At 42.3% G+C, this 24,322-nt stretch overlaps 1 protein-coding gene across 1 annotated transcript in view; it reads right to left on the bottom strand.

The window, feature by feature from the left end:
• EFCAB6 (EF-hand calcium binding domain 6) overlaps positions 1 to 24,322 on the bottom strand; it is a 226,274-nt gene that overhangs the window by 136,777 nt on the left and 65,175 nt on the right. The window contains exons 10-11 of the mRNA XM_046010713.1: positions 14,244 to 14,368; positions 8,341 to 8,489 (exon numbers count right to left, since the gene is read on the bottom strand). Of these exons, the coding sequence (XP_045866669.1) occupies positions 8,341 to 8,489; positions 14,244 to 14,368 (274 nt within the window). The remainder of the gene's footprint in view (positions 1 to 8,340; positions 8,490 to 14,243; positions 14,369 to 24,322) is intronic.

Raw genomic sequence — 24,322 nt, 5'->3', positions numbered from 1 at the left:
GTCATGATCCCAGGGTCTTGGGATCGAGCCCCACGTCCGGCTCTCTACTCCGCAGGGAGCCTGCTTCCTCCTCTCTCTCTGCCTGCCTCTCTGCCTAGTTGTGATCTCTCTCTCTCTCTGTCAAATAAATAAATAAAATCTTTAAAAAAAAAAAAAGAGGTTTGGACAATAATTGAAAACATACCACTGGGTATTGCTTCTACGCTTAATGTAATTTGGGCTAAATGGCTTATTGCTTCTGCTTGTAGAGCTTCTGTTGGGCACTCCCGGGGTGAGTGGGAAAATTCTCACCGGGGGATGTTTTCTGAGCGAGAACCTGCTCACATGATGGATGAGAAAGTATCTCGGCAAATACACAAGTCAGAGCAAGTCACTGCCTTTATTCCTTCTCCTCAGCTCTCCTTTAAACCCCAGTCTTCATGTTTAAACACTGATTTTATTTTTAACAGATGTACTTTATATAAAAGCCTAGGCAACATTGAAAAGCACAGCACGTTAGCAATAAAGGTCAAGTTAGCTGTTCAATTAAAGTCTACCATTACATTAAAATAAAAATATATATGGAAAATGGCTTTTTTAAGTCTCTAGAACATGATTGCAGTCAAGATTTTATGCTTTATTACCAAGATGTTAGGGTTTTTAAATTTAGGCCCTAGATCTTGAGTATTTTTTTCTAAAACACAACAAACTCAACAAGATGCCTTTTTTTTTCTCCCTATACTATCCATTCTTGAGTTGGATAGGAGGAATAATTTCTCCAGCCATTTTATTATGAAGGTTTAGATTTTATTTTACTTTCTTGCTTTATTCTTTCCTGTGTTCTCTGTGATTTTTTGATGTATTTTTAAGTTTTATTTCTCAAATTAAGATGCACTAAAATGAACTTTTTTCTTTCGGTGTAGACTTTTACGAGTTTTAACCCACGTACAGATTCGCGTCCCCACCGCCCCGCACAGGACGCAGAACAGCTCCATCATCCCACCGCCTTCCTGGTGCTGCCCCTCCAGAGTCGGGCCTCCCCCCCACCGCCCCCAGTCCTAGAGACCAATGACCTCTTCTTTGATCCTACTGTTTTGCCTTCTCCTGAATGTCCTAGAGACAGACTCCTAGAGCAGCAGCCTTTGAGACTGGTTCTTCGAATGTCCCTGGGATTCAGCCGTGCCGTTCGCATCGAGAGCTCATCCCTTCCTATCGCTGAGAAATATGCCATCGTGCGGACGGCCCAGTTTGCTTATCCAATCGCCTGCGGAAGGACACTTGGGGCCGTTCCCATTTGGGTGAATTATGACCAGAGCTACTATGAACATTCTTGTACAGATTTTTTTAGTGAACTTTTCGTATTTTTTCAGTATGAAAGTCATACAGAATTAGCCCAGCACAATCACAGACCCATGAAGCTGCGAGGGCAGGTCCAGGGGAGCTCAGGCTGCTCACTTTTGGCAACACCAGGTGTGCCCGCGTCCCCACACTGTCCCTCCCACCAGTCTGCATTGTGCTGCCTCCTCGGTGGCTGGAGAGGAGAGCAAGGCAGGGGAGGAGACCGCCCTGCCACTCGCTGCCACTGGGAGTGACACCGATCCCACCTCTGCTGCCTGTTTCACGGGGCCAGTGCTCTCCTCGTAGAAACCAGCAGGTTCTCTCTTCCTAGGAGGGGACATAATGAGTGGTAAGCCCCCAACCATCACCCTCTAAAGTCAAGAAATCACCGTGACAGTGCTGGGAACCCGGTGCTCTCTCTCAAGGTCAGACGGCAAACGACACGGCAGTTGGATGGGCCAGTGTAGACCACACTGTACAGAAATGTCCACACGCGAGAGTCATCTAGACAGACGGAACAGACTAGAAGGACACACTAAACCAAATTATGGGGAGAACTGAATGCATGACAAAGCAGACATTAAAGACAAAGGGGAAAGAATAAGAAGTGGTGGTGGGAAAACAGATTACCTCTTTGGGAAGAGAATGTGAATTTGGATGCCCACCTTGTGTCGGGATGAATTAAAGTGTTCTGTTTTCAAAGACTCAGAAAAACAAGTGGAGTAGAAAAGCGTATTTATATCAAGCCTGGGCAGGAATGATGAATTTATAGATTACGCCACAGAAGACATTCCAAAAGAAGATTAATGGATTTGATTATATTAAAATATAAACTTCAGAACAACGAGGCGTCACGTGAACGAAGGGGAAGCAGCAGGCTGGGAACAACAGCAGCACGAAGCTGCCCTGCTTATGACAGAAAAGGGTTATCTCTTAATAATTAATTAATTATAAAAATTATTAAACAAAAAGGTGATAAAACTGACTTCAAAGGCCAGCAGCGGGAGCATCCCCAGTCAGGACGCGAGGAGGATTCCCATCAGGGGAGATGCGATCAGCGCGCAGCCTCACAGAATGGCCCAGGCCCAGCATTGCTCCAAGAAATATAAATTAAGACGATAATGAGGCACCATTTTATACCTCTTAAGCTATCAATATTTTAAAACAATGTTAATATTCAATGCCAGAAGGCATAAGAAACCAGAACATTCATACGACGTTGACGGGGATATAAATCACTATTATTTTTTCAGACTGGGCGATCCTTATAAACATGCACACAAATATTTGCACTCCAGCCTTGAATCAGACACAAAGCCTGTCCCTGACCCCTTGGCGGTGGCCACGACCCCCGTCCTCTCCCGGCTCCTTGCCCGCCCTCTACCCCACCTCTGGCTCCCTCTTGCCCCCGGCTTCTGCCAGGTCCCGGACAATGACACGGCAGGGCTGCCTGTCCCGGGGCTTTCCCCCTGGTGTCTCAGGTCTCTGTTTAAAGCTCATTTGCACAGAAGCTTTCTGAGGTCCTCCCCAACACTCTCACGTCGGCCCCATCACACTGCACACCTCCCTTCCTCCCGGTGTGTCGGTGGCCTGTCATCTCACCCGCTGGCAGGTAGCACTCTCTGAGCGCGGGGACCATGTCTTCCTCTCCAATGAGTCCCTAGCTCCCAGCACAGCACCTGGCACATAGTGAAGGCTCCAGAACTATCCATGGACTGGCTGAACAAATAAATGAATGAACATATGCAAATTTGAAGAAACCAAAGACTCAAGAGTGACTTAGTTAGAAACATTCTGGTCTACAGAACTGAAGAGCCCAGATGGGTGGTCATGACCCTGTTCACCAGCCCCAGTGGAATGCTGCTTGCTTCCTCTGGATGGCACGTCTTCCTCCAGCCACCCGTGTGGGAGGCTCTTCTACATCTCTCGAAGTTTCCACTCAGCTCTGTTTACTCTCTGGAGACTTTTCTAACTTCCCAGCCAGCACGAACACATTAAAGTAAGATTTCTGGCAACACAGGGGCTCTCTCCCCAACCTCCTCGTATAATCAAGAACTGTATCAACCAACACACCAACTATATCAACACTTACTGGAATAAATATATCAACAAAATGATCTTAAACATACGGTACAAATTGAAACCAAGAAAGGGAAATCCACAGGTGCCTGAAGCCTGGTGCCGAGAGAATGTGAGTTATTCCCACAAGAGCCCAGGGAGGGTGTCAGACCTGGTCGGAGCAGCCTGTGCTAAAGGCAGCCCTGGGATCCCCCACAGGCACTATGAGGCTGGGGTTGAATGCCACTGTGGGCCTCGGAGACCTGAGACTGCTAGACTGGGAGACGATCTGGCACAGCTGAGAGTTTGGGAACTAAAACAGATTCTAGGAAAACAGTCAGAAAGGAACCCAGACAGACAGAGACATGGAAAATGCAAGGGAGTCTAAGAAACAGGGAAAGTGGAAGGAGGAGGTTCAACAAATATTTAATAAGACTTCCAGAAGAAAAGGCCAGTGAGAGTGGGGTGGAGACAATACCCAAAGAGTAGCAGCAGGGAATGTTCTAGAATTCATGAAAGATACTAATCCTCACCATGAGACAGCATGCGTCTGGGGAGGTTAAATAAACAGACATCTCTAGCAAGACACATTGTAGGGAAACTGGAAAGTAACAAAAATAAAGAGAAAAATCTTGAAGGCAACCAGAAAAAGAAAAAACAGATCACCCAGAATGCTGGCAATTAGACAGCAGACTTGCAACAGCAACATCAGAGGCCGGAAGACCGTGAAGAGTGTCTCTCAGAAGACAGCTCTCAGATAAGAACTGTACTCCCTGCGTAATCTCCATTAAAGAGTGAGTGGAAAATAGACATTTTTGAAAACAAAGAATAACTCCCCCCCCCCGCCCACTCACAGCACCTCACTTAAAGGATTATTACAGAACATACTTCAGGAAATTGAATTCTGAATGAGGGGTTAGACTGAAGAAGCAGTGATGGAGCCAACAAACTGGTAAATATGGGAAAACCTACAAACAAACACGGATTGTAAGAAAAAAACAAAAAAATCCACAATAACACACCCAATAATGAAGACTGATTCAGGTACTATCAAAACAAAGCCGGATCGAAACACTGGCAGATAGGAACATGTCCATTGAAGCCGCTTGTTTTTTTCAGGACAGTAGAAATATTGTGAACTTTTGGCTTTATCAGTTCAGAACATGTGTTAAAAATTTAAGGGTAACTTCTTCTATAAGAATAGACATAAATTATTCAGTCTCAAGACAGTGGAGGGGAAAGCGCATGATAAGGAAAACTCAGACAAAACTAAACAGAATGGAGGAGGGAGAAAGAGAAAGAACCGAGAAAAATCAGAGAGATAACCACAGAGCGGTAGAAGGAAAAAACCCAAACACGCCCGTCACAAGACACGGGGACATGCTATACTTGACTGCTGAAAAGGCAAAGATGGCAAAGATATTCATTTGGAATTTTTTAAATACAGATATGCTATTTTACAAGAAGCATACTACATAGCAGTAATAGTGATAGTAAATAGTTGAGAAAAGATACACCGGACAAACACTAACCCAAAGAAAACTGTTACGGGTATTTCAGTATCCAAGACGACAGGCCATAGACGCGAGAGGGACAGAAAGGTAACGACATAATTATAAAGGGAAGAGTTGACAGGAAGACAGGACAAATCTTAACGTGCAGATATGTGCACCAGAAGACAAACCTGATTCATAAATCAAGATGCCCATACTTGGGTATTCACCGTGCTGTTGTCCCTTGTACCCGGTTCTACTGGGAATTGTGGGTGAATTCAACAGAGGGCACAACTCAGAAATCCCTGGGTCTCTGGTGAGAACACATTGTCACAATGGCATGACCTCGGCTGCCCTTAGTGTCCTAATATGTATGTTCACTCTGCACGCCCACTGTGGTCTTCATAGCTGCCATCGTTCTGGTGGTCCCTGCTGCTGTGGGACTGTTTGTAATTTGTTTCTAGGTTCTTAGCACCTTCCATAATGTCTGGTAGAGAAAGGGACTCAATATGCATCTATTTCTTATTTTTTTTAATATTTTATTTATTTACTTGACAGACTGAGATCACAAGTAGGCAGAGAGGCAGGTAGAGAGAGAGGAAGGAAGCAGGCTCCCTAATGAGCTGAGAGCCCAATGCAGGGCTCGATCCCAGGACCCTGGGCTCATGACCTGAGCTGAAGGTAGAGGCTTTAACCCACTGAGCCACCCAGGTGCCCCAATATACATCTATTTCAATTATAATTTTGTGAGTGCCTGGTGGCTCTGTTGGTTGAGCACCAGACTCTTGGTTTCGACTCAGGTCATGATCTCAGGGTCTTGGGATGGAATCCCACGTCAGGCTCTGTGCTCAGTGTGGAATCTGCTTGAGATTCTCTCTCTCCCTCTGCTCTCTCTCTCTCTTTAATAAATAAATAAAATCGGGGCACCTGGGTGGCTCAGTGGGTTAAAGCCTCTGCCTTCAGCTCAGGTCATGATCCCAGGGTCCTGGGATTGAGCCCCGCATCGGGCTCTCTGCTCAGCAGGGAGCCTGCTTCCTCCTCTCTCTCTGCCTACCTCTCTGCCTACTTGTGATCTCTGTCTGTCAAATAAATAAATAAAATCTTTAAAAAGAAAGAAAGAAAGAAAATCTTAAAATAAAGCGATAATTTTGAAGACGATGAAGCCAACAGGATGCCTGTCTGTCATATGCATTCCTATTTGAAAAGCACAATGTAAACTGTAGGTGTACTTCAATTACAAATACATAAAAATTACATACATATGTGGATACAGGTGAAGGGAGTGTGGAAACGTGAAAGCAGTAAATTTGTTACATAAGGTGGATTGTGACTTTTTGGTTTTTATTTTTATTATTGTTTTTAAATTATTACTTTATAATTTTGAAAATGAAATAAAGAGAAATGACTATATATGACTTTTGGTCATCCAACGAAGTATTTCCTAAAAATTGTCACCATGGTCAGCTAGAACAACAGAACTGTTTTCTGAGCCATGGAAATACTCACTCCTCGGGCCACATCTTGCCTTTTACTCTAGAAGCCACGGTGGCAGCACAAAGTGATCCTCTCTGGATGTACGCAGGGTCAAGAAGGAAAGAGGAGTCTGTGGGGAAGGGATCTAGTTGGCCTCACTTAATACTAGTTTTCCTGGGGCGCCTGGATGGCTCCATCAGTTAAGCATCTGACTCTTGATTTCGGTACAGGTCATGATCTCAGGGTTGTGCGATCAAGCCCTGTGTCAGGCTCCATGCTTGAAGCCTGCTTGAGAATCTCTCTCTGCCCCTCCTCCAACTTAGGTGCTCTCTCTCTCTCCTAAAAAAAAAAAAAAAATACTATTTTCCCCCTCTTCTCTCTTGCCTCTCCTTTCTAGGTAACTTAGATGTCCAGCAATCATCCAGAGTTTCACAAGACAATCTTCCCAGTAGCCTCTACACTCCTTCCCCTGAGACAGGGTGCTCTGAGCTACCCAGACAGAGCACTAGGTAAATTAAAGACACTATTCCTTATGCAGTGTCTGGTCTATGTGCACCATTCCTAAAGGAAACAGGGATCTTTGGGGAAATGGCTGATTCCTGGTTGGTGGCAAGAAATGTACCAGAAGAGCGGGAGCGTATCAGAAAGCAAGAGAGCTCTCGGCCACTGCCGGGCTCCCCCCAACAGGACCCAGCAGCCAGCATGAAAGGCCAAGATGGTACAGACTGAAGATCAGTGAGAACAATGATGACCTGAAACACATCAAATATGTGGGCACTCGTGAATTATGATAATTTTTTTTATGAAAAATCACTCATTGCTCACTTTGGAAGGATGATTGGGAACCAATTCATTATCTTGGAAGGTGGTAAGTGAAGGAAAGAATTAAGGACATCCTGCCTTTCTTAGACAAAGTGTGTCTCATTGTTACCAAACAGTTGAAGAAGGGAAGCTTTCATTACAGAAGTACTCCGACCAATAAGAGAAGAAATGACAGATGGGCGAAACCACCACTTTATAATCCCCAGTGAATCCGCGGATGTAAGAATGACCAACCACGGCTGCTAACACCACACAAAGAGAGACAGTCAGTCCACACGTGCCTGCCACCCCGTAGGAAGTATTCTTGCCAAAACACCTGAACACGCACCTGAATAACAATCCATTTAGGGGCAGGGGGGTTGGGAGAGGGAGGTGGGGTTGGGGGGACATGTCAAATGTCACTGCAGATCAGTCAGATGTCGGTTGGAAGAAATTCTGTGTAATAAATACATCATAAGGGAAGAAATTAACAAAGGCAGCGAGACCCTACAGACTAAAAACAGAATTGTGGGAAATCAATCAATTGCAATGCACAGACCTTATTTGGATCCTGACTCAAGTTGTAAAAGAAAATCTATGATCGGTTAGATTTGAAACCTGGCTGGATGTTTAACAATATTGATAATTCTATTAGGAGCAAAACCAGTATTTCTACCATGTTTTCTAAAAGCACTCTTATCTTTTAGAAAGATGTCGTGAGATCTTTTCAGTAAAACATGGTATCTGGTATTTGTTTCAAAAACATCCAGGGCTGGGGTGCCTGGGTGACAGGGCCAGGTAAGTGACTGCCTTCAGCTCAGGTCATGATCTCAGGGTCCTGGGATGGAGCCCTGCCTGGGGCTCCCTGCTCTGTGGGAGCCCTCCCCCTGCTTGTGCTCTCGCTCGTTCTCTTTCTCTCTGTGTCAAATAAATAAATAAAAACTTAAAAAAATACCTGGGGTTAATGGAAAACTGAGCAGGAAGAGAAATGAAATGATGGACCACAAGCTGAACATCGAAGCTGGGTAGCAGGTATGTGACGGATTCATTACAGCATTCTCTTTACTTTTGCGTGTGTTTGAAATTTTCAAGGAAAAAAAGTCCAAGACATTAATAAAAAATAAATGAAGCTGCTCCTTTTTCTCACAGTTGACACTTGGGGATGGGGAAATTGTCAAGGAAACAATGGGACTCTTACCTTTTCATTAACTGGATAAAAACTCTCCTTGGTAATCGGTACACAAAGGTGTCGAGGACAATCTTTAGGTAATTCAAAGATACATATCCACTTTTGGAGGGGTCCCCAGCACTCAGGGCCTTTTCCACCTTTTCATAAGCCTTGGGAAGCTGTAGGGAACGAAAATTGGAGTGTTGCATTCGTAGAAATCCGCTTCACAGAGCTGCTCAACCAGTGTGTTCTTACCAAAACCTCGTCACATTTCCCCCTCCAAAAACTGATAAAAAAGATAACGATGGCACGTTCTGAACTTCAAATGTTTAATTGATGAGCTCACTGCAGAATAGTGTCCCCAGCCCCAGCGACTCAACTGACAAGGCAGACACGTTTCTCAGGGAAAAACAGCCATATAATAGCTTCACCTCAAATTTCAGAGCTAAAAATATTCGGTGGATCTGCCGTTTTGATACATCTTTCTTAATATACTTTCAAGCCATTCCTACTGTGAGCCCACGCTAGGCTCCTCCTGATTAAGTCGGGTCAATCAAACGCAAAAGCTGGCAACATTTTATTAAAAGCGGAAGTAGCTTTTAGACTAAGGAAAATCATTAATGTAAAGATTGCGTAAACAGAGTACACATTGTACATTTCTCTAATTATTCTTTTTCTTTTTTAAACGGGAATCACAAACAATCAGGGTGAATGAGCCTCGCTTATGGGACTTCTAAAATTCAGCAAAGTAGGTTAACCACTGATTTTTATAGGACTCATAAAAATACTATGAAGATTGGTTTTATTTCCAAAGGTTTTCCCGCTGTTTGTTATTGGGTAATAATGGTACTCTCTGATATTTCTAACCCTCTCCACTTTGTGTGAATTTTCCCCCCACCCCCTCTAACTGCAATGAGAAACAAAATAACCACCAACCTAGTACATAAAGTGACTTAAAAAAAAATTCTGACAAACCAGAAGAGACTCTTAATCTCACAAAACAAACTGAGGGTTGCCGGGGGAAGGGGGGTAGGGAGAGGGTGGTTGGGTTATGGACATTGGGGAGGGTATGTGCTGTGGTGAGTGCTGTGAAGTGTGTAAGCCTGACGATTCACACACCTGTACCCCTGGGGCAAATAATACATTATATGTTAACAAAAATAATTTAAAAAATTTTTCTATGCTGGAACATAGAAATACATGCACAAGAGTCTCCACCCACCAAAGGAATAAGAAGCGATTTCCTGAAATTTCCATAGGGTACACGGGAATGTTGGAAATCTAATGGCAAAACCTTTAAAAATATTTAGAGAATTGCAGGGCCTAAATTTCTTAGAAAGTTGCACAAAACTAACCCAAAATGTGGCTAAATTTGCCCCTATCTCTTTCAGGGCAATGGGTTCACAGAGAGAAGCCAGAGCCAAACGTGGAGTACAGTCTCAATGTATTCACTAAATTAATGAAATCGCTTTTACTATCTTGATGACATTGGTTTCCATTGACGTTTTTTCTGGGAGAATGTTTCTGACATAATCAAGAGCTTTTAGGAAAAGAGCAGGGAGTGAAACATAGTGTCTTGGTGGCATGTATAAACCTTTCAGGGATTTTCATTGTGACTGTTTGTAATGAAACAAAAGGGGAAAATGCAAGCAATTCAGCAAAGTAAAAAGAAGGACGTAAAGATACCGGGGAGTCTCTCCATCCAGTTTTTTTCTGAAATGTTGCAAACGCTCCCATAATGATCATATAAACATATAACTTTACAAAAATGTGATCATGGCTATACATTCAGATGGGACAGGCGCTTTTTTCATTTAACAGTATCTCATGATATTTTTTCCCCGTAAGAACTTATGTCAACCATCATGCTTTTAAATGATGTGTGGCATGCCATCACGTTACTGACGGACCAGCGAAAGGTACGCTCCTTTTCTGTTCGTACACGTAATGTGTATAAACATTCCCTTGATCCGCTATCTAAATGAGGTCCTTTCCTGTATTCATCGCACTTACGAATGTGCTGAACACCTCTCTCCCTGAGGTGAGTTCATGCCTCTCCACAAGAGCACATTGTGTCTGTTTTGTTCAGTAATAATTACCTAGAATGAAGCAGAATTTGGCACCCTGCGGGCACTCAATAAACAGTAGTTTAAAACGAATACATTTTTACCAAAAACATTCTAAAGAAAGGCTACAAAATGTATAAAGCTATGAGACATAAAAATTAAAATCATAGCTGAGATGACATTCTATGTCCATCAGACAAAAATTTAAAAGTCTAACAATAATTGGGGCGCTGGGCCGGCTCAGTCAGTTGGGCATCCAACTCGTGGTCTCATCCGACTCGTGGTCTCAAGGTTGTGGGATCGAGCCTCGTAACAGGCTCGGTGCTTAGTGTGGATTCTGCTTTTTCCTCCGCCTGTGTTCCTCCCCTGAATTGTGCTCTGTCTAATAAATACGTAAGATCTTTAAAGAAAAAAAAAGTCTAACAATATCAAGCGTCGGTGAGTAGGTAGAATGACGGGAATTATTTCTCATATGCTTTGGTTGGGTGTGTAAATTGATATTTTGAAAGGCAATTTGATACTGCCAATAAAGCTGAGAAGTGTGTCTTCTACAAACTGGCATGTAATTCCACTCCTAGGCGTAATTCTTAGCGAGACCTTTGCACAGGTGCACAAAAAGGTACGGATGAAACCCCTTTCCAGTGGCATCATTTGGATTAGCACAAAACAGGGAGCAATCTCCATGTACCCATAAGAGAACGTGTAATTTGTGTGTATGTAGACAACGGAAAACCACAGCAAGAAAGACAGAAAAGAAAGATCAGGCAAAAAACAAAGAGCTCAGTCTGTAAGGAAACATAATACAAATAAATATAAACACATCATCTACAAAGGTTTCATGCCATAAAAAAGAAACTAAGAATAGGAATTCATTACAAGAAAAGCTTGAAGTCAGGATGAAAGAACAATGAAAGAGAAGGGATAGTCCAAAGCGAGATAGAAAACCAAAATAATATCATTACAGGGCTAATAAACAAATATAGAAACAGCAAGCGTAAGAGGCAAGGCTGAAATTCAAATGAATAATAAAGAAATGGCTCAAAAGACTGTCACTGAAGGCAGAGGAGAAAGACAAAAGTATTGGATCAAGTTGGGAGCAGGTGGCAGCCGTCAAGGGTAGACCAAGATGGCCCGGTGGGAGGAGAGCTGGGAATAACACGGAGAGAATGGAAGATGCAGAGAAGACAAAGGGAAGGCGGGAAGGAGGGAAGGATGGAAGGTGGAGGAAGATTTTAGCGACACAGAAAAAGTTTTCTGGAAATGAAGGGAGGACTGAATCTGTCCATCACAAGAACACCCTGTGGTCCAAGAAACTTTGACAAAATGCTTAAGGTCAGTACAGCTCCGTTTCGCTTTTTAATTTCAAGGAGTCAAAGAAAACCACCCCAAAACCAAAAACCAAAACTTTAGGCATCCAGGTAGAAAAAGGGAATCCACCTACAAGGGGAAAAAATATCTGCTGCCCTCAGGCTTCTTCTCCAGAGCACCCAGTGCCAGAAGACAATGAATGATGCTTACAACATTTTGAGGAAGAGAAAGGAAGATAGAAGAATTATATCCAGCCATGTTGTTCTAGTAGCAAAGTCAGAGGCAGAGTCTCAAATATGAAAAAACAGAGGGAATAAAGTACCCATGAGCCTTTCTTAAGGAAATTACTTGACAGTGAAATCCAGCCAGCCCCAAAAGAAATCAAAATAATGAACTCTGAAAGGGATTAACTATGGTGAGCGCTGGAGTGTAGTGACGTGTACTGAATCCACGTAAATACGAAACGAAGACAAAACAACTAGGGGAATTACAGGCATAGAATGGAATGTTAATATCATTGTAAACCCTAAGAACAAAACAGAAACAACAAAACTTGTCAGGTGGGGTGGGGCAGCGGGGGGATTGGGGGAGAACACAGGAAGTGAGAGCCTGCCTCGCGCTGCCTATAATAGAAAGATCCTTCAAAAACACCATCATTTCTGCAGTTCTTAATGGCTTTCTTAATCTCTTCTTGTCTTGAAGTCCCTTTTGGGACCTAACATACCTTGTGGTAAAGAAATATTTACCAAAGTCCACATGTATCTTCAGCTTCACTTGAAGCTGGACTTGACAAGAACTTGGACTTAAACTTGGCCCCAGGCCTGACTGGCCGGGTAACTTTGAGCTGGTCATTAAACCCCTCCCTGCCTCAGTTTCCTCAAGTTGAAGCCAGGATGGTAAGAGTGCCTTCACGGAGCTGCTGTGAAGGCTGAGGAGGGGAATACCCAGCGAGGCCCGGCACACAGGTTAAATACGAGGATGCCATGTCTCCTTTACCTCTGGTAAATTCAAAGACATTTAAATTAAATATGTCTTATTTGTTAAAGGGAGCATGATTCTCTTCTTATAAAATTTTTTCTATCTATGTATCCACCCACCCAGACACCGAGGCAGCCATCCTTCTATATATACGAATAAAGACAGACCTAGAATTATGTTCGCCAAATGTTGCCTTTGATTATTTCTGGGTGGTGGATTTTGAATAATTTATACTTTCTTCTTTGTACTTTTCAGAACTGCTTATTTTTTTGGTAATGCTAATGCATTTTGTAATGGTTCTGTTTTTATGAAAACAATAAATTTATTAACAACAATAACAGAAAACAAGTTTTACTAATTTTCCAACACAATATTACATACACTCACTTCTCCAACACCTTGATCAACACTGGTTTTTGTTCATTTTTTTCCTCATTGACATTTTTCTCCGGAAAATTCTATATTCGTTGTTAAAAGTTCTATGTACCTTTGGCATATTTATGATTTTTCTCTTGTTTATGTGGCACATATTTTCTCAAGTTTCCCATTTGTTTACACAAAGTTTTGCTGTGCAAAAGCTTTCATGTTAATGTAATCAGATGTATCAATCTTTTTCTTTATGGTTTTCGGGCTTTACACCACGCTTAAAAGGAAGTCTCAATTTCAAGATTAAAAAATTTTCACACACATTTTTAAATCTAATACTGGATGCATATCGAATTTATTTTGGTATGAAGAATGGAAGGTTACAAACTTTTCCCCCCCAATGGCTGCCTCGTGAATTATCCTAATTACTGAATGAGCCACTCCCCAGCCCCACCACACTGTACAGGAATGCCTGATATCATCTGCTAAACTCACATAAAGATTACCTAATAGTAGTTGGGAAGATAGTGCCATAGTGTCTTAAATATTATACCTTTACAATTTTTTAAAGATTTTATTTTTAAGTCATCTCCACACGCAGTGTGGGGCTCAAACTTACAACCCTGAGATCAAGAGATGAGTATTCTACCTACTGAACCAGGGGGTACCCCTATAAATTATTTTTTATGTGGTACTGCAAGTCGTTTACCATAACTTTTCAAAAGAAAATATATACATATATATTACGTACATGTATACGCATATATATATCTATATATGGGTGTGTGTGTGTATTAGATAGACGTGCATATATCCAGATAGCTATGGATACATCCTTATATCCAGATATAAGGAAAGCAGATATGAATGCTGAATCTTCTTATCCAAAAACCAAAAAAAGAGCTCTCCATTTATTCAAGTTTTCCTTTATTTTACGCAATAAAGTTGTCCCATGTCCTTAGAGAAATCTTGAATATTTCTTACCACATTTAGTATGTGAGTAGCACAGAGGAGGCGCTTAACAATCAGACTCTCGCCAACTCTACTATTACAAAGGACTGTCTCTGGACTTGAAGGAGGCCTCAGGGCTGGGGGAGGTGGAGGGAGGATCAAAGCAAATTTTAGAAATAACGTCAAGACCTAATGGCTTTCCACAGCTGCCAATTTCTTCCGTTCACACTGTAGAGAACCCTGGCGTGAGGGAGACACTCTTACCTCTTGGCAAAAGATCCTCTCAATTTCGTCTAACGAGTGGTTTTTCCAGACATCTTCCGAGGAAGCAGAGCTGTGCAGGCACTCCCCTTTGGAATTCTTGACTGGGTGATTGTTCCATGAGATCTCTATTAAAACAAAAGAGCTTCCGCTTATTCATGTTGCCAGAGGTACATTTAAATATCCAGGGTTCCCCCTCCTCCACTGTTGGTGGGAATGCAAGCTGGTGCAACCACTCTGGAAAACAGCATGGAGGTTCCTCAAAATGTTGAAAATAGAACTACCCTATGACCCAGCAATTGCACTACTGGGTATTTACCCTAAAGATACAGACGTAGTGATCCGAAGGGGCACGTGTACCCGAATGTTTATAGCAGCAATGTCTACAATAGCCAAACTATGGAAAGAACCTAGATGTCCATCAACAGATGAATGGATAAAGAAGATGTGGTATATATACACAATGGAATACTATGCAGCCATCAAAAGAAACGAAATCTTGCCATTTGCGACGACGTGGATGGAACTAGAGCGTATCATGCTTAGTGAAATAAGTCAGTCGGAGAAAGACAACTATCATATGATCTCCCTGATATGAGGACATGGAGAAGCAACATGGGGGGTTAGGGGGATAGGAGAAGAATAAATGAAACAAGATGGGATTGGGAGGGAGACAAACCATAAATGACTCTTAATCTCACAAAACAAACTGGGGGTTGCTGGGGGGAGGTGGGATTGGGAGAGGGGGAGGGGGCTATGGACATTGGGGAGGGGAGGCGAACCATAAGAGACTATGGACTCTGAAAAACAACCTGAGGGTTTTGAAGGGTCAGGGGTGGGAGGTTGGGGGAACAGGTGGTGGGTAATAGGGAGGGCACGTTTTGCATGGAGCACTGGGTTTTGTGCAAAAACAATGAATACTGTTATACTGAAAAAAATAAATAAAATGGGAAAAAAAATAAATAAATATCCAGGGTTCCCTTTTCATCCTAACCTGTCCAGTAAAAATAGGACCAGAATGAATCAAAAGCATGTGAAGCCATGCAATAAATGGTATTGAAATAACTGGCTGAACAAGTTGGAAAAAAAAGTGAATCTACTTGCTATCTTGTGCTAGGATAAACCTTAGAATAAAAAGTACACCAAGTGATAACCCCAAGTAATAAAACCATGAAAGCAGTAGAAGAAAATTAAGATGGATATTACATAGCGTACAATCTCTGTGCGCAAAATCTTTCCAAGGGACACATTATTGCCCCAAATCGTTTAAATAATGGATAGGTCTGAGGGTACAAATATTTATTTTTTGTTTGGTTAAAAACACACACACACAAATCACAATGAAAGAAAAACAAGTGAGAAAAACTGTAGGTTAATTACCATGATGCATGAGTAGCTCTTACAAATCAATCAGATAAGTACTCACAGAACAATACACTGAGGTTATAAACAGGTAATTCACATGAAAAGAACTAAAAAACACAACAGATGTGTGAAAAAGTACTCAAACTCATTGGTAATTATAAGTCTAACGAAAACAAGTTAATTTTTTTCCACTTGTCAAAGAGGCATGGATACAAGGGAATGATAAAGAAATCAGTCTGGCTTATGTATAGAAAACCTGGGAACTAAACACTCTGAAATCTAGAATTTTACACAAATGGAAGTACAGGACTACTCAACAGATGTATACGGGTACAGGTATTTTCTGCACTGTTTAAAGATTTTTAAAAATTGAAACAATTTAAATGCCCATTAATAGAGGATTGGTTTTTTTAAATATTTTTATTTACTTATTCGACACAGAGAGAGACAGCAGAGAGAGGGAACACAAGCAGAGGGTGTGGGAGAGGGAGAAGCAGGCTTCCCACTGAGCAGGAAGCCTGATGTGGGGCTCGATCCCAGGACCCTGGGATCATGACCTGAGCCGAAGGCAGACGCTTAACGACTGGGCCACCCAGGTGCCCAATAGAGGATTGGTTTTATAACTTATGGCTCATCAAGCCTCTAAAATACCACAGACATGAAAAACAAAGGTGCCTGTCTAAATTAACAGGCGTGGAAAATTCTCCTTGATATATATTATTTCATGATTGGAAGAAAGGATGACTAGCATAATTTAATTTTCATTCTAATACGTATGTTGTGTATTTGCAGGTCTACCCATCCACCTATCCACCCACCCATCCATCCATCTACCCATCCATGCAGCAGAAAATAAATCGGGGAGGACAATACATCAAAATGAACACAGTGGTAGGATTCAGGTGGAAGGAATACGGGGATTGTTATTCGTGTTTTTTGCGGTTTCTGCCTTTTTTGCAGCCAGCTTGTATTACTTTTATAATAAAAGAGAATAAAATAAATCTAAAATATAGCCGTTTTCTTTCTCAAAGTCGACTGCAAAGAATCACAAATGGTTTCCCAGATTTATTTCCTAAAATGTCTGCAAATAAGCTTCACTCAAATTAAGCACACTTACAACGACTCAGCTGCAGTTAACAAACTGCCAGTCATCTGGAATTCCATTTCCTACCTCAAAAAACAACGGAAAAGAAAAGAAAAGAAAAGAAAAGCAAGAAAGAAAAAAGTAAAAGAAAAAGAGCTTCCCCCGGTGGACCCGCTGGCTATATAATGAAATACAAAGGCAGAACTTGGTCTGAAATTCTGTGGCCTTGGTGGGCCAGGCATTTGAAACTGGCATCTCCGAACACACACGAGAGCCTCATCCAGTGATGGGGAAGCGAACTCACAGAACCAGGTTCTGGCTCAGTTGCGCTCATGGAGCCCGGTTTTCGGACCCCGCATATTACATGTGTGTTTCAGTCCGCGGCACTGATGCTCTAACAGCGGTACACAAGGACACACAGCACACCGAGGGAAACCCGTTCTTGCTCCGTAAACATCAGGCCTCGGGGAGCTCACAGTCTAGGGACCCGTGTCGTTAAATCCGCTGCCCCAGACTAGCTACAGAACTCACCCATGCCTTGTTCAAGGGTGTGTCTTGTCATAGTCATGCCAGGCCTCACCCATCAGCCCAGCTTAATAATTCCTGCCACCTGCTAATTTCCCCCAAAGGGTCTATGCTGATGTGAACTGAGGTAGAGAGGAAATCCAAAGCTTACGTGTGCATTTACGTAGGTCATCGGTGCAGCAAAAGGAACCCCACCTCCCAGTGTCATTTCTTCAGGTGCCAGATAGATAGTGCCTTTTGTCAAAAGCAAGTGCTTTTGACAAGCAAGATGATTATTAGGAACATAAACATAGCAAAGCCAGAAACATGCAAAATGAACTGGAAACATTGTTCTATATATTTAGAAAAGTCAAAAGTTGTGGTCCCTGCAAATATTCAACCTAGAAACTCCCTGACATGGGTAAAAACAGCATCAAATCCACGAACAGCTCCTGATAATGCGTCCCTGCAGAACACATTTTCCCCAAAAAGGAACTGACATGAGCAGATCGTATCCTTATCATTTATAGTCCGTAGACAAAAGAAAAGCAGGAGTTCCTATGAGAAATAGAATCAGATATAAAGAAGTATGTGGAATTGTGTGCTTACTTAAGAAAATGAAATTTGGGGAAAAATGCAAATGGGGGCATATGCGTTTTAAGATATTATTTATTTATTTATTTTTAAGAGAGAGAGAGAGAAAGAGCAAGCGTTACGTGGCCAGGGAGGGGCGGGGGGTGGGAAACGAGAAAATTCCACATGGAGCGTGGAGCCCGATGCAGGGCTTGGTCTCATGACCCTGAGATCATGACCTGAGCCAAAGTCAAGAGTCGGACGCTTAACGAACTGAGCCACCCAGGCGTCCCAGGGACATATACTTTAAAATTATTGCTCTCTTGAGAATTATCTTCCCCAAAGCACCATATAGAAAATGAGTATTATTAAAACACAGTAAAAATGTCATCCTAGAAAAATCAGAAACAGTGTAGAATTTACTTATCTGTCCATGCACTTCAGGGTTGGAGTGCAAAGAGAAGAACTTCTCAGTGGAAGCTCCGATGTCAGATTCAGAAACTCTGAAAACAGTACGAAGGTGAGGAGACTCACTCGAGATCTGCTCACGGACTCTGCCACCTTCCGTCACCAGCTGCTCAGCCTTGTGCTTTTGGGTCCCCATTTTCAAGAAGTAATGGACAGAAATGCCACAGAGTTGCCAAGAGGATTGACGTGGTGATGACTGCGTAAGGCCTGGCACTCACCAGACACTTAGTACATATTAGCTACCTATTGATTGATGAGAAAGATCTCAAATGACCTTTCATTTGAAGAGAACAGGATCAATCTGGGAGAACAGTATCAATCAGAGCTAGAAAAACTCTGAAATTGGATGACAAAGCTCTGAAGCAAATCAGACATAAAACTGTCTCAGAAACAAATTCTGAACTAAAATGAATACAAGAGCTAACAAACAACAGTCAGGAGGGTGAAAAAGAAAAAAATTGTATCAAGTAAACAAAAAAGAAAAAAGGTAGGAAGGAATGCTTGCAAGAAAGTTACAGTCTAAAAAAGAAGACAGGAAGAGAAATCCAAGATACATGTTAAAGGTATCATTGGGAAGAAAATCTAACTACGGAATGGTTCAGATGCTAAAAACTGCAATTCCAGAAGTCTTCCTGAAATAAAAGACTCAAACATGCCAATTCAAATAGCATACAGTTCCTTACAGAATCAATCACAAGTGTCTAACATCATGACTCATTCTAGCAAAATTACTGGGTTCTAAATAAAAAGAAAAAAATATTACCTGGATATCTGAACAAAAACACCAAGTCACTAATAAGGGAAATAAAGTCAGACTGTCATCAAACTTTTCTTCAGCAAAACTCTAAGTCATCACGCAATGGGTAAGAATATTTAAAATCCTGGGGCACCTGGGTGGCTCAGTTGGTTAAGTGACTGCCTTCAGCTCAGGTCATGATCCTGGAGTCCTGGGATCGAGTCCCACGTCAGGCTCCCTGCTCGGTGGGGAGTCTGCTTCTCCCTCTGACCCTCCCCCTTCTCGTGCTCTCTCTCTCTCAAATAAATAAATAAAATCTTTTTAAAAAATTTAAGATCCTTAAGGAATGAAAATATGAACCAAGGATTTTATATCCATAACAATTTTTTGTTGCTTTTCATTTGTTTTAAACATTTTTATATAAATTCAATTAATTAACATATAATGTATTATTGGTTTCACAGGTACAGGCATATGATTCTTCAGTCTTCCATAACACCCAGTGCTCATTCCATCCCATGCCCTCCTTAATGCCCATCACCCAGTTACCCCAGCAACCCTCCAGCAACCCTCAGTTTGTTTCCTCTGATGAAGAATTTCTTATGGTTTGTCTCCCTCTCTGGTTTTATCTTGTTTCATTTTTTCCTCTCTTCCCCTATGATCCTCTGTTTTGTTTCTGAAAGTCCACACGTGAGTGAAGCCATATGATAATTGTCTTTCTCTGGTGGACTTATTTCACTTAGCATAATACCCTTCAGTTCTATCCACATCATTGCAAATGGCAAAATTCCATTTTAGATGGCTATGTAATATTCCAGTGTATGTATACACATCTTCTCTATCCCTTCATCTGTCGATGGACCTCTGGGCTCTTTCCGCAGTTTGGCTACTGTGGACATTGCTGCCATGAACATTGGGGGCATGTGCCCCTTCGGATCACTACATTCAGACAAACTGATTTTTTAACTGTATGGACCACATATAGACTGTCGTGAACATGTAAGAAATCAGAGGATGTCATTTCCGTGAGCACTTCACAAGAAATCTACCAGAAGACACGCCTCAAATAACCTAAAAGACAAGGGAAACCAAGCACGTGAGCAGAATGGGATAAAGGTTCTCGCTCCTAATGCGGCAGTTATATGGAAGCCAAGTCCGTGCAGGAAGACCTACTCCCTTACATACACAGAGAGAAATCAGAAGATGACTCAAAACCTAAAAGGACCTGTGACCTGTTCCATATAATGTCACTGTCTTCGTTTGATCGATACCCTGAGCAACCCGTCTGCTGCATTCCTTGGCTTTTTCCGAAACAGTTTAGTAAGGTGGGGATTCAAATTAGCCAACCCACGGTCCAGATGAAGGAATTTCTGTGATAAGCCAACCCAGAAGGGGTATGCTGATACTGTCATATCCAGACTTTGGGGCTGAGGATTTTGAGCTGATGGGATGGCAATGGGGAGGGGAGGGGAGGGGAGGGGCCGGCAGGTGCCAGTGGTTCCTCCTTCCCCACTACACTTAGTGAGCAGACCTCTGTGTTAATATAATGCAGCCTGCAGCCCCAAATTACTACAGCTGAGCCCTGAACAGCACGAGGGTTAGTGGTGCCAAACCCCACACAGTCAAACTCTGCATACAGCTTTTGACTCCCCCAAATTTAACTACTAATAGCAATAAGAACTCGAGCAAACACTGCAGGAACAGGAATATACAGAATAACCAGATATATACCTCGTGTTGAATCAAATTGACAATGTGTTTCATTGTGAGATGCATTATTATTTTATGTATCCCTAACGAACAGAAAAGTTGCCAATTACTTACAAGAAGATGGAAAAAAAATGAGAGTTCCATGCTGGAACTGAAACTATTACACAACTTTTCCTACTTAACAATTCCTAATGATATAAGCAAAAATTAGAAAAATCGGGGATGCCTGGGTGGCTCAGTAGGTTAAGCCTGCCTTCGGGTCAGGTCATGATCCCAGGGTCCTGGGATCGAACCCCACATCGGGCTCTCTGCTCTGCAGGGAGCCTGCTTCCCACCCCGCCCCGCCCCCCCCCCCCCCCCCCCCCCCGCTGCAGGTCTCTCTGCCTACTTGTGATCTTAGCCTATCAAATAAATCTTTAAAAAAAAAGAAAAGAGGGGCGCCTGGGTGGCTCAGTGGGTTAAGCCGCTGCCTACAGCTCAGGTCATAATCTCAGGGTCCTGGGATCGAGCCCAGCGTCAGGCTCTCTGCTCGGCGGGGAGCCTGCTTTCCGCTCTCTCTCTGCCTGCCTCTCTGTCTACTTGTGATCTCTCTCTGTCAAATAAATAAATAAAATCTTTAAAAAAAAAAGAAAAGAAAAGAAAAATTAGAAAGTAAAAATTAGAGTAAGTAAAAATAAATAAGGAAATAAGTGAATAAATAAGTAAATAAGGAAAAATAAGGAAAAAATTTACCAGCGTAGACTGAGGCAAGAAGAAACTATTAATTTGGGCAGCCAGAAAGTTCTGCTTCCAAATATAATGGAGTGGCCCATATTGAACCTGTGCTCTCAGCAGATAACAATGATAAACTCTGGCCAAAATATAAACAAAAAGCTATCTGACATCACTAGGGGGCAACTGACATCAACCTGAGTCCACGCTTGGAAAAACAGAGAAACACTTGATAGCATTTCTCCTTAGTTCTGGCTTTTTGCCTGAGGGCAGGTCTCAGCCAAAACGATGCTAAATGAATAGAATTTGGATATAAACCCAGGGTCCTGCTGCCTTTAGGAAACAGAAAACAGAGTTCAGGATTATACAGCAGCTGGAAAGTAAGAAAGTAAGGAAAACCCCGAAAAGAAAAGCACGGAGGAGGGCTTCTAACATCTGTGCATAATTTCTGCCAAGATCGTGGGCCAACCCCCGAACAGGACATGCACTGCAGACGATAAGACACCCAGCTAAGGCTAAAACAGCACAACAGAGATTTCAAGTGTGAAAGCCCTCAGGGGAGACAAAGATTAGCGTCTGAGAGCAGGCAAATCAACCGGCTGCTCAAACAAATGCTTAAATTCCTCAGAGGCACAAACCAGAATGCACAGTCTCTACAATGCAAGATTTGCTCTACGCAGGATAAATTCCAAAACCGTGAGACACGGGAAAGATGAAACAAAACAAAACAGGAACCTGTGATCCCTGTTCAAGAAAAAAACGAAACAAAATAAGGAATCAATAAAGATCAGACTCAGAGATGATCTAAATGTTGGAATTAGCAGACGAAAACTTGAAAACATTTAAAAGTTTAAATTTCAAAGTCAGTGTTTGAGAATATAAAGGAAAATATACTCTTAATGAGCGAACAGATAGAAGATCTGAGCAGAGCAAGAGAAGCTGCATTCTGTCTCTATAGCCTATAGAAAAGCACAATGTGTAACAGCGATATAACAAGACAGGAAAGATGAATCGGAAATACTGATGGTAAAGTTCTTATACTTCATATGAATTAGTATAATACTAAGTATAATACTATTTGAAGGTAGACTAACTTATTAAAGATGCATAATAGAATAAAAAGTATCCATTTACCCAATGTTCTTTTTTTTTTTTTAAGATTTTATTTATTTGACAGAGAGAGATCACAAGTAGGCAGAGAGGCAGGCAGAGAGAGAGGGGGAAGCAGGCTCCCTGCTGAGCAGAGAGCCCAATGTGGGGCTTGATCCCAGGACCCTGAGATCATGATCTGAGCCAAAGGCAGAGGCTTAACCCACTGAGCCACCCAGGCGCCCCTACCCAATGCTCTTGAAATTAGGAAAACTCTACTGGAAAAGTGTCGGAGGCTGGTATAGGTGGACTGGGAAGAAAGGAGAGTATCGTAATGTAAAAGGCAATGATCCCATCTTGGATAAAATGTAAAAGGTACATACTACTTTACCGAACATTTTTATTGAGAACACACGTTCAGTAAAACAAGATGATAAAACAACAGACCGAGAGGGGAAAGTAATATAGTAGACCAAAGGAAAGGCCATGATAGAAGTAATAAATAAAGTAGAAATAGCATGGAATAAAATCGACCTTGGCAAGAATCAAATTACGGGTACAGATAAAAGGCCAGAGATGATCATCGTGACCTCAGAGGAAAAGATCAGAGAGAGTCCAGTGCTTTGAGATCATTTGATGCAGAAGACAAAGACAACCCAACATAAGGATAATTTGTATCCCTAAGTTAAAGATCAGAAAAATGAAACCAAAGATCAAAACCAAAAATCAAAGATATATCATACTCCCAAAAAATCTTGAAATGAAAAAAATCATTGGATCTGCCGATTAAAAATACACTGTACTTTGGAAAACATACCGAAGGTGCAGCAGCAAGAACCATCCGACCTCTGTTTCTGAAACTCAGGGACAAATAATTCTTTGGGGAAGCCAGCTAAAAACAGCACATCCCCAGTGAGAAAATTAGGCAAGACTCAGGCTTCTCCATAGCCAGACTCAGTATCACAGACAGTGGGTCAAAGTCTCTGATGTTTGGAAGCGGGAAACTGTGACCCACGGGTATTAATTCTAGCCAAGACGTATTCAAGTCTTCATTTCAATTCCTACTTTTCTTTTTTTTTTTTTTTTTTAAGATTTTATTTATTTATTTGACAGAGAGAGAGCACAAGCAGGGGGAGCAGCAGGCAGGGGGAGAGGGAGAAGCAGGCTCTCCACGGAGTGGGAAGCCCGATGCGGGTCTCGATCCCAGGACCCCCTGGGATCATGACCTGAGCCGAAGGCAGCTGCTTAACCCACTGAGCCACCCAGGTGCCCCAATTCCTATGCTTCTTTAACACTCAAGGATAAAGGAAAAGCAGAAAAGTAGAAACTTATGTAAAACAGCATCGATATGAACCCATTTTTACAAATGTCTTTCTTCCTCTCTGTCTCTCCTTTCCACAGATCTGCATGGAAAGATGCCAGGAATCGTGCTGACTGTGGTTGATTCTGGGGGCTAGGGTGGGCTCGTTTACTTCGATCCTTTCACTTACCTGCCTCGGTGCCTCCCTCCCAGGACTGTGGTGAATATGGAAAGAGACAGTACAGGAATGAGCTTAGCCTAAGGCCTGGCATGGAGCAAATGTTTGGTAAGTGTTGGTAACTTATTTATGATGAAAATTTTCTATAATCAAGTGAGACACCACCTTATGCTTCAAAATGCATAGCCTATGGGCAAAATGCACGGCCTGTGCTTCAGCCCCACACCTTTCCCCCCAAAGGCCCTTGGACCAGAATGCGCTCCTTCCCCCCATGCTTGTCACGTGCATTCTGTGAACTCTGGTCCCGCAGAAGGGCCTCCTAGCTCTTACCTGGATACCCGCTTCCTCCTGTGAACACCCAGGA

The sequence above is a fragment of the Meles meles genome, chromosome 7, assembly GCF_922984935.1.
Source record: "Meles meles chromosome 7, mMelMel3.1 paternal haplotype, whole genome shotgun sequence".
Lineage (NCBI taxonomy): Eukaryota > Metazoa > Chordata > Mammalia > Carnivora > Mustelidae > Meles > Meles meles.
This window is presented reverse-complemented; position numbering and strand designations above follow the sequence as displayed.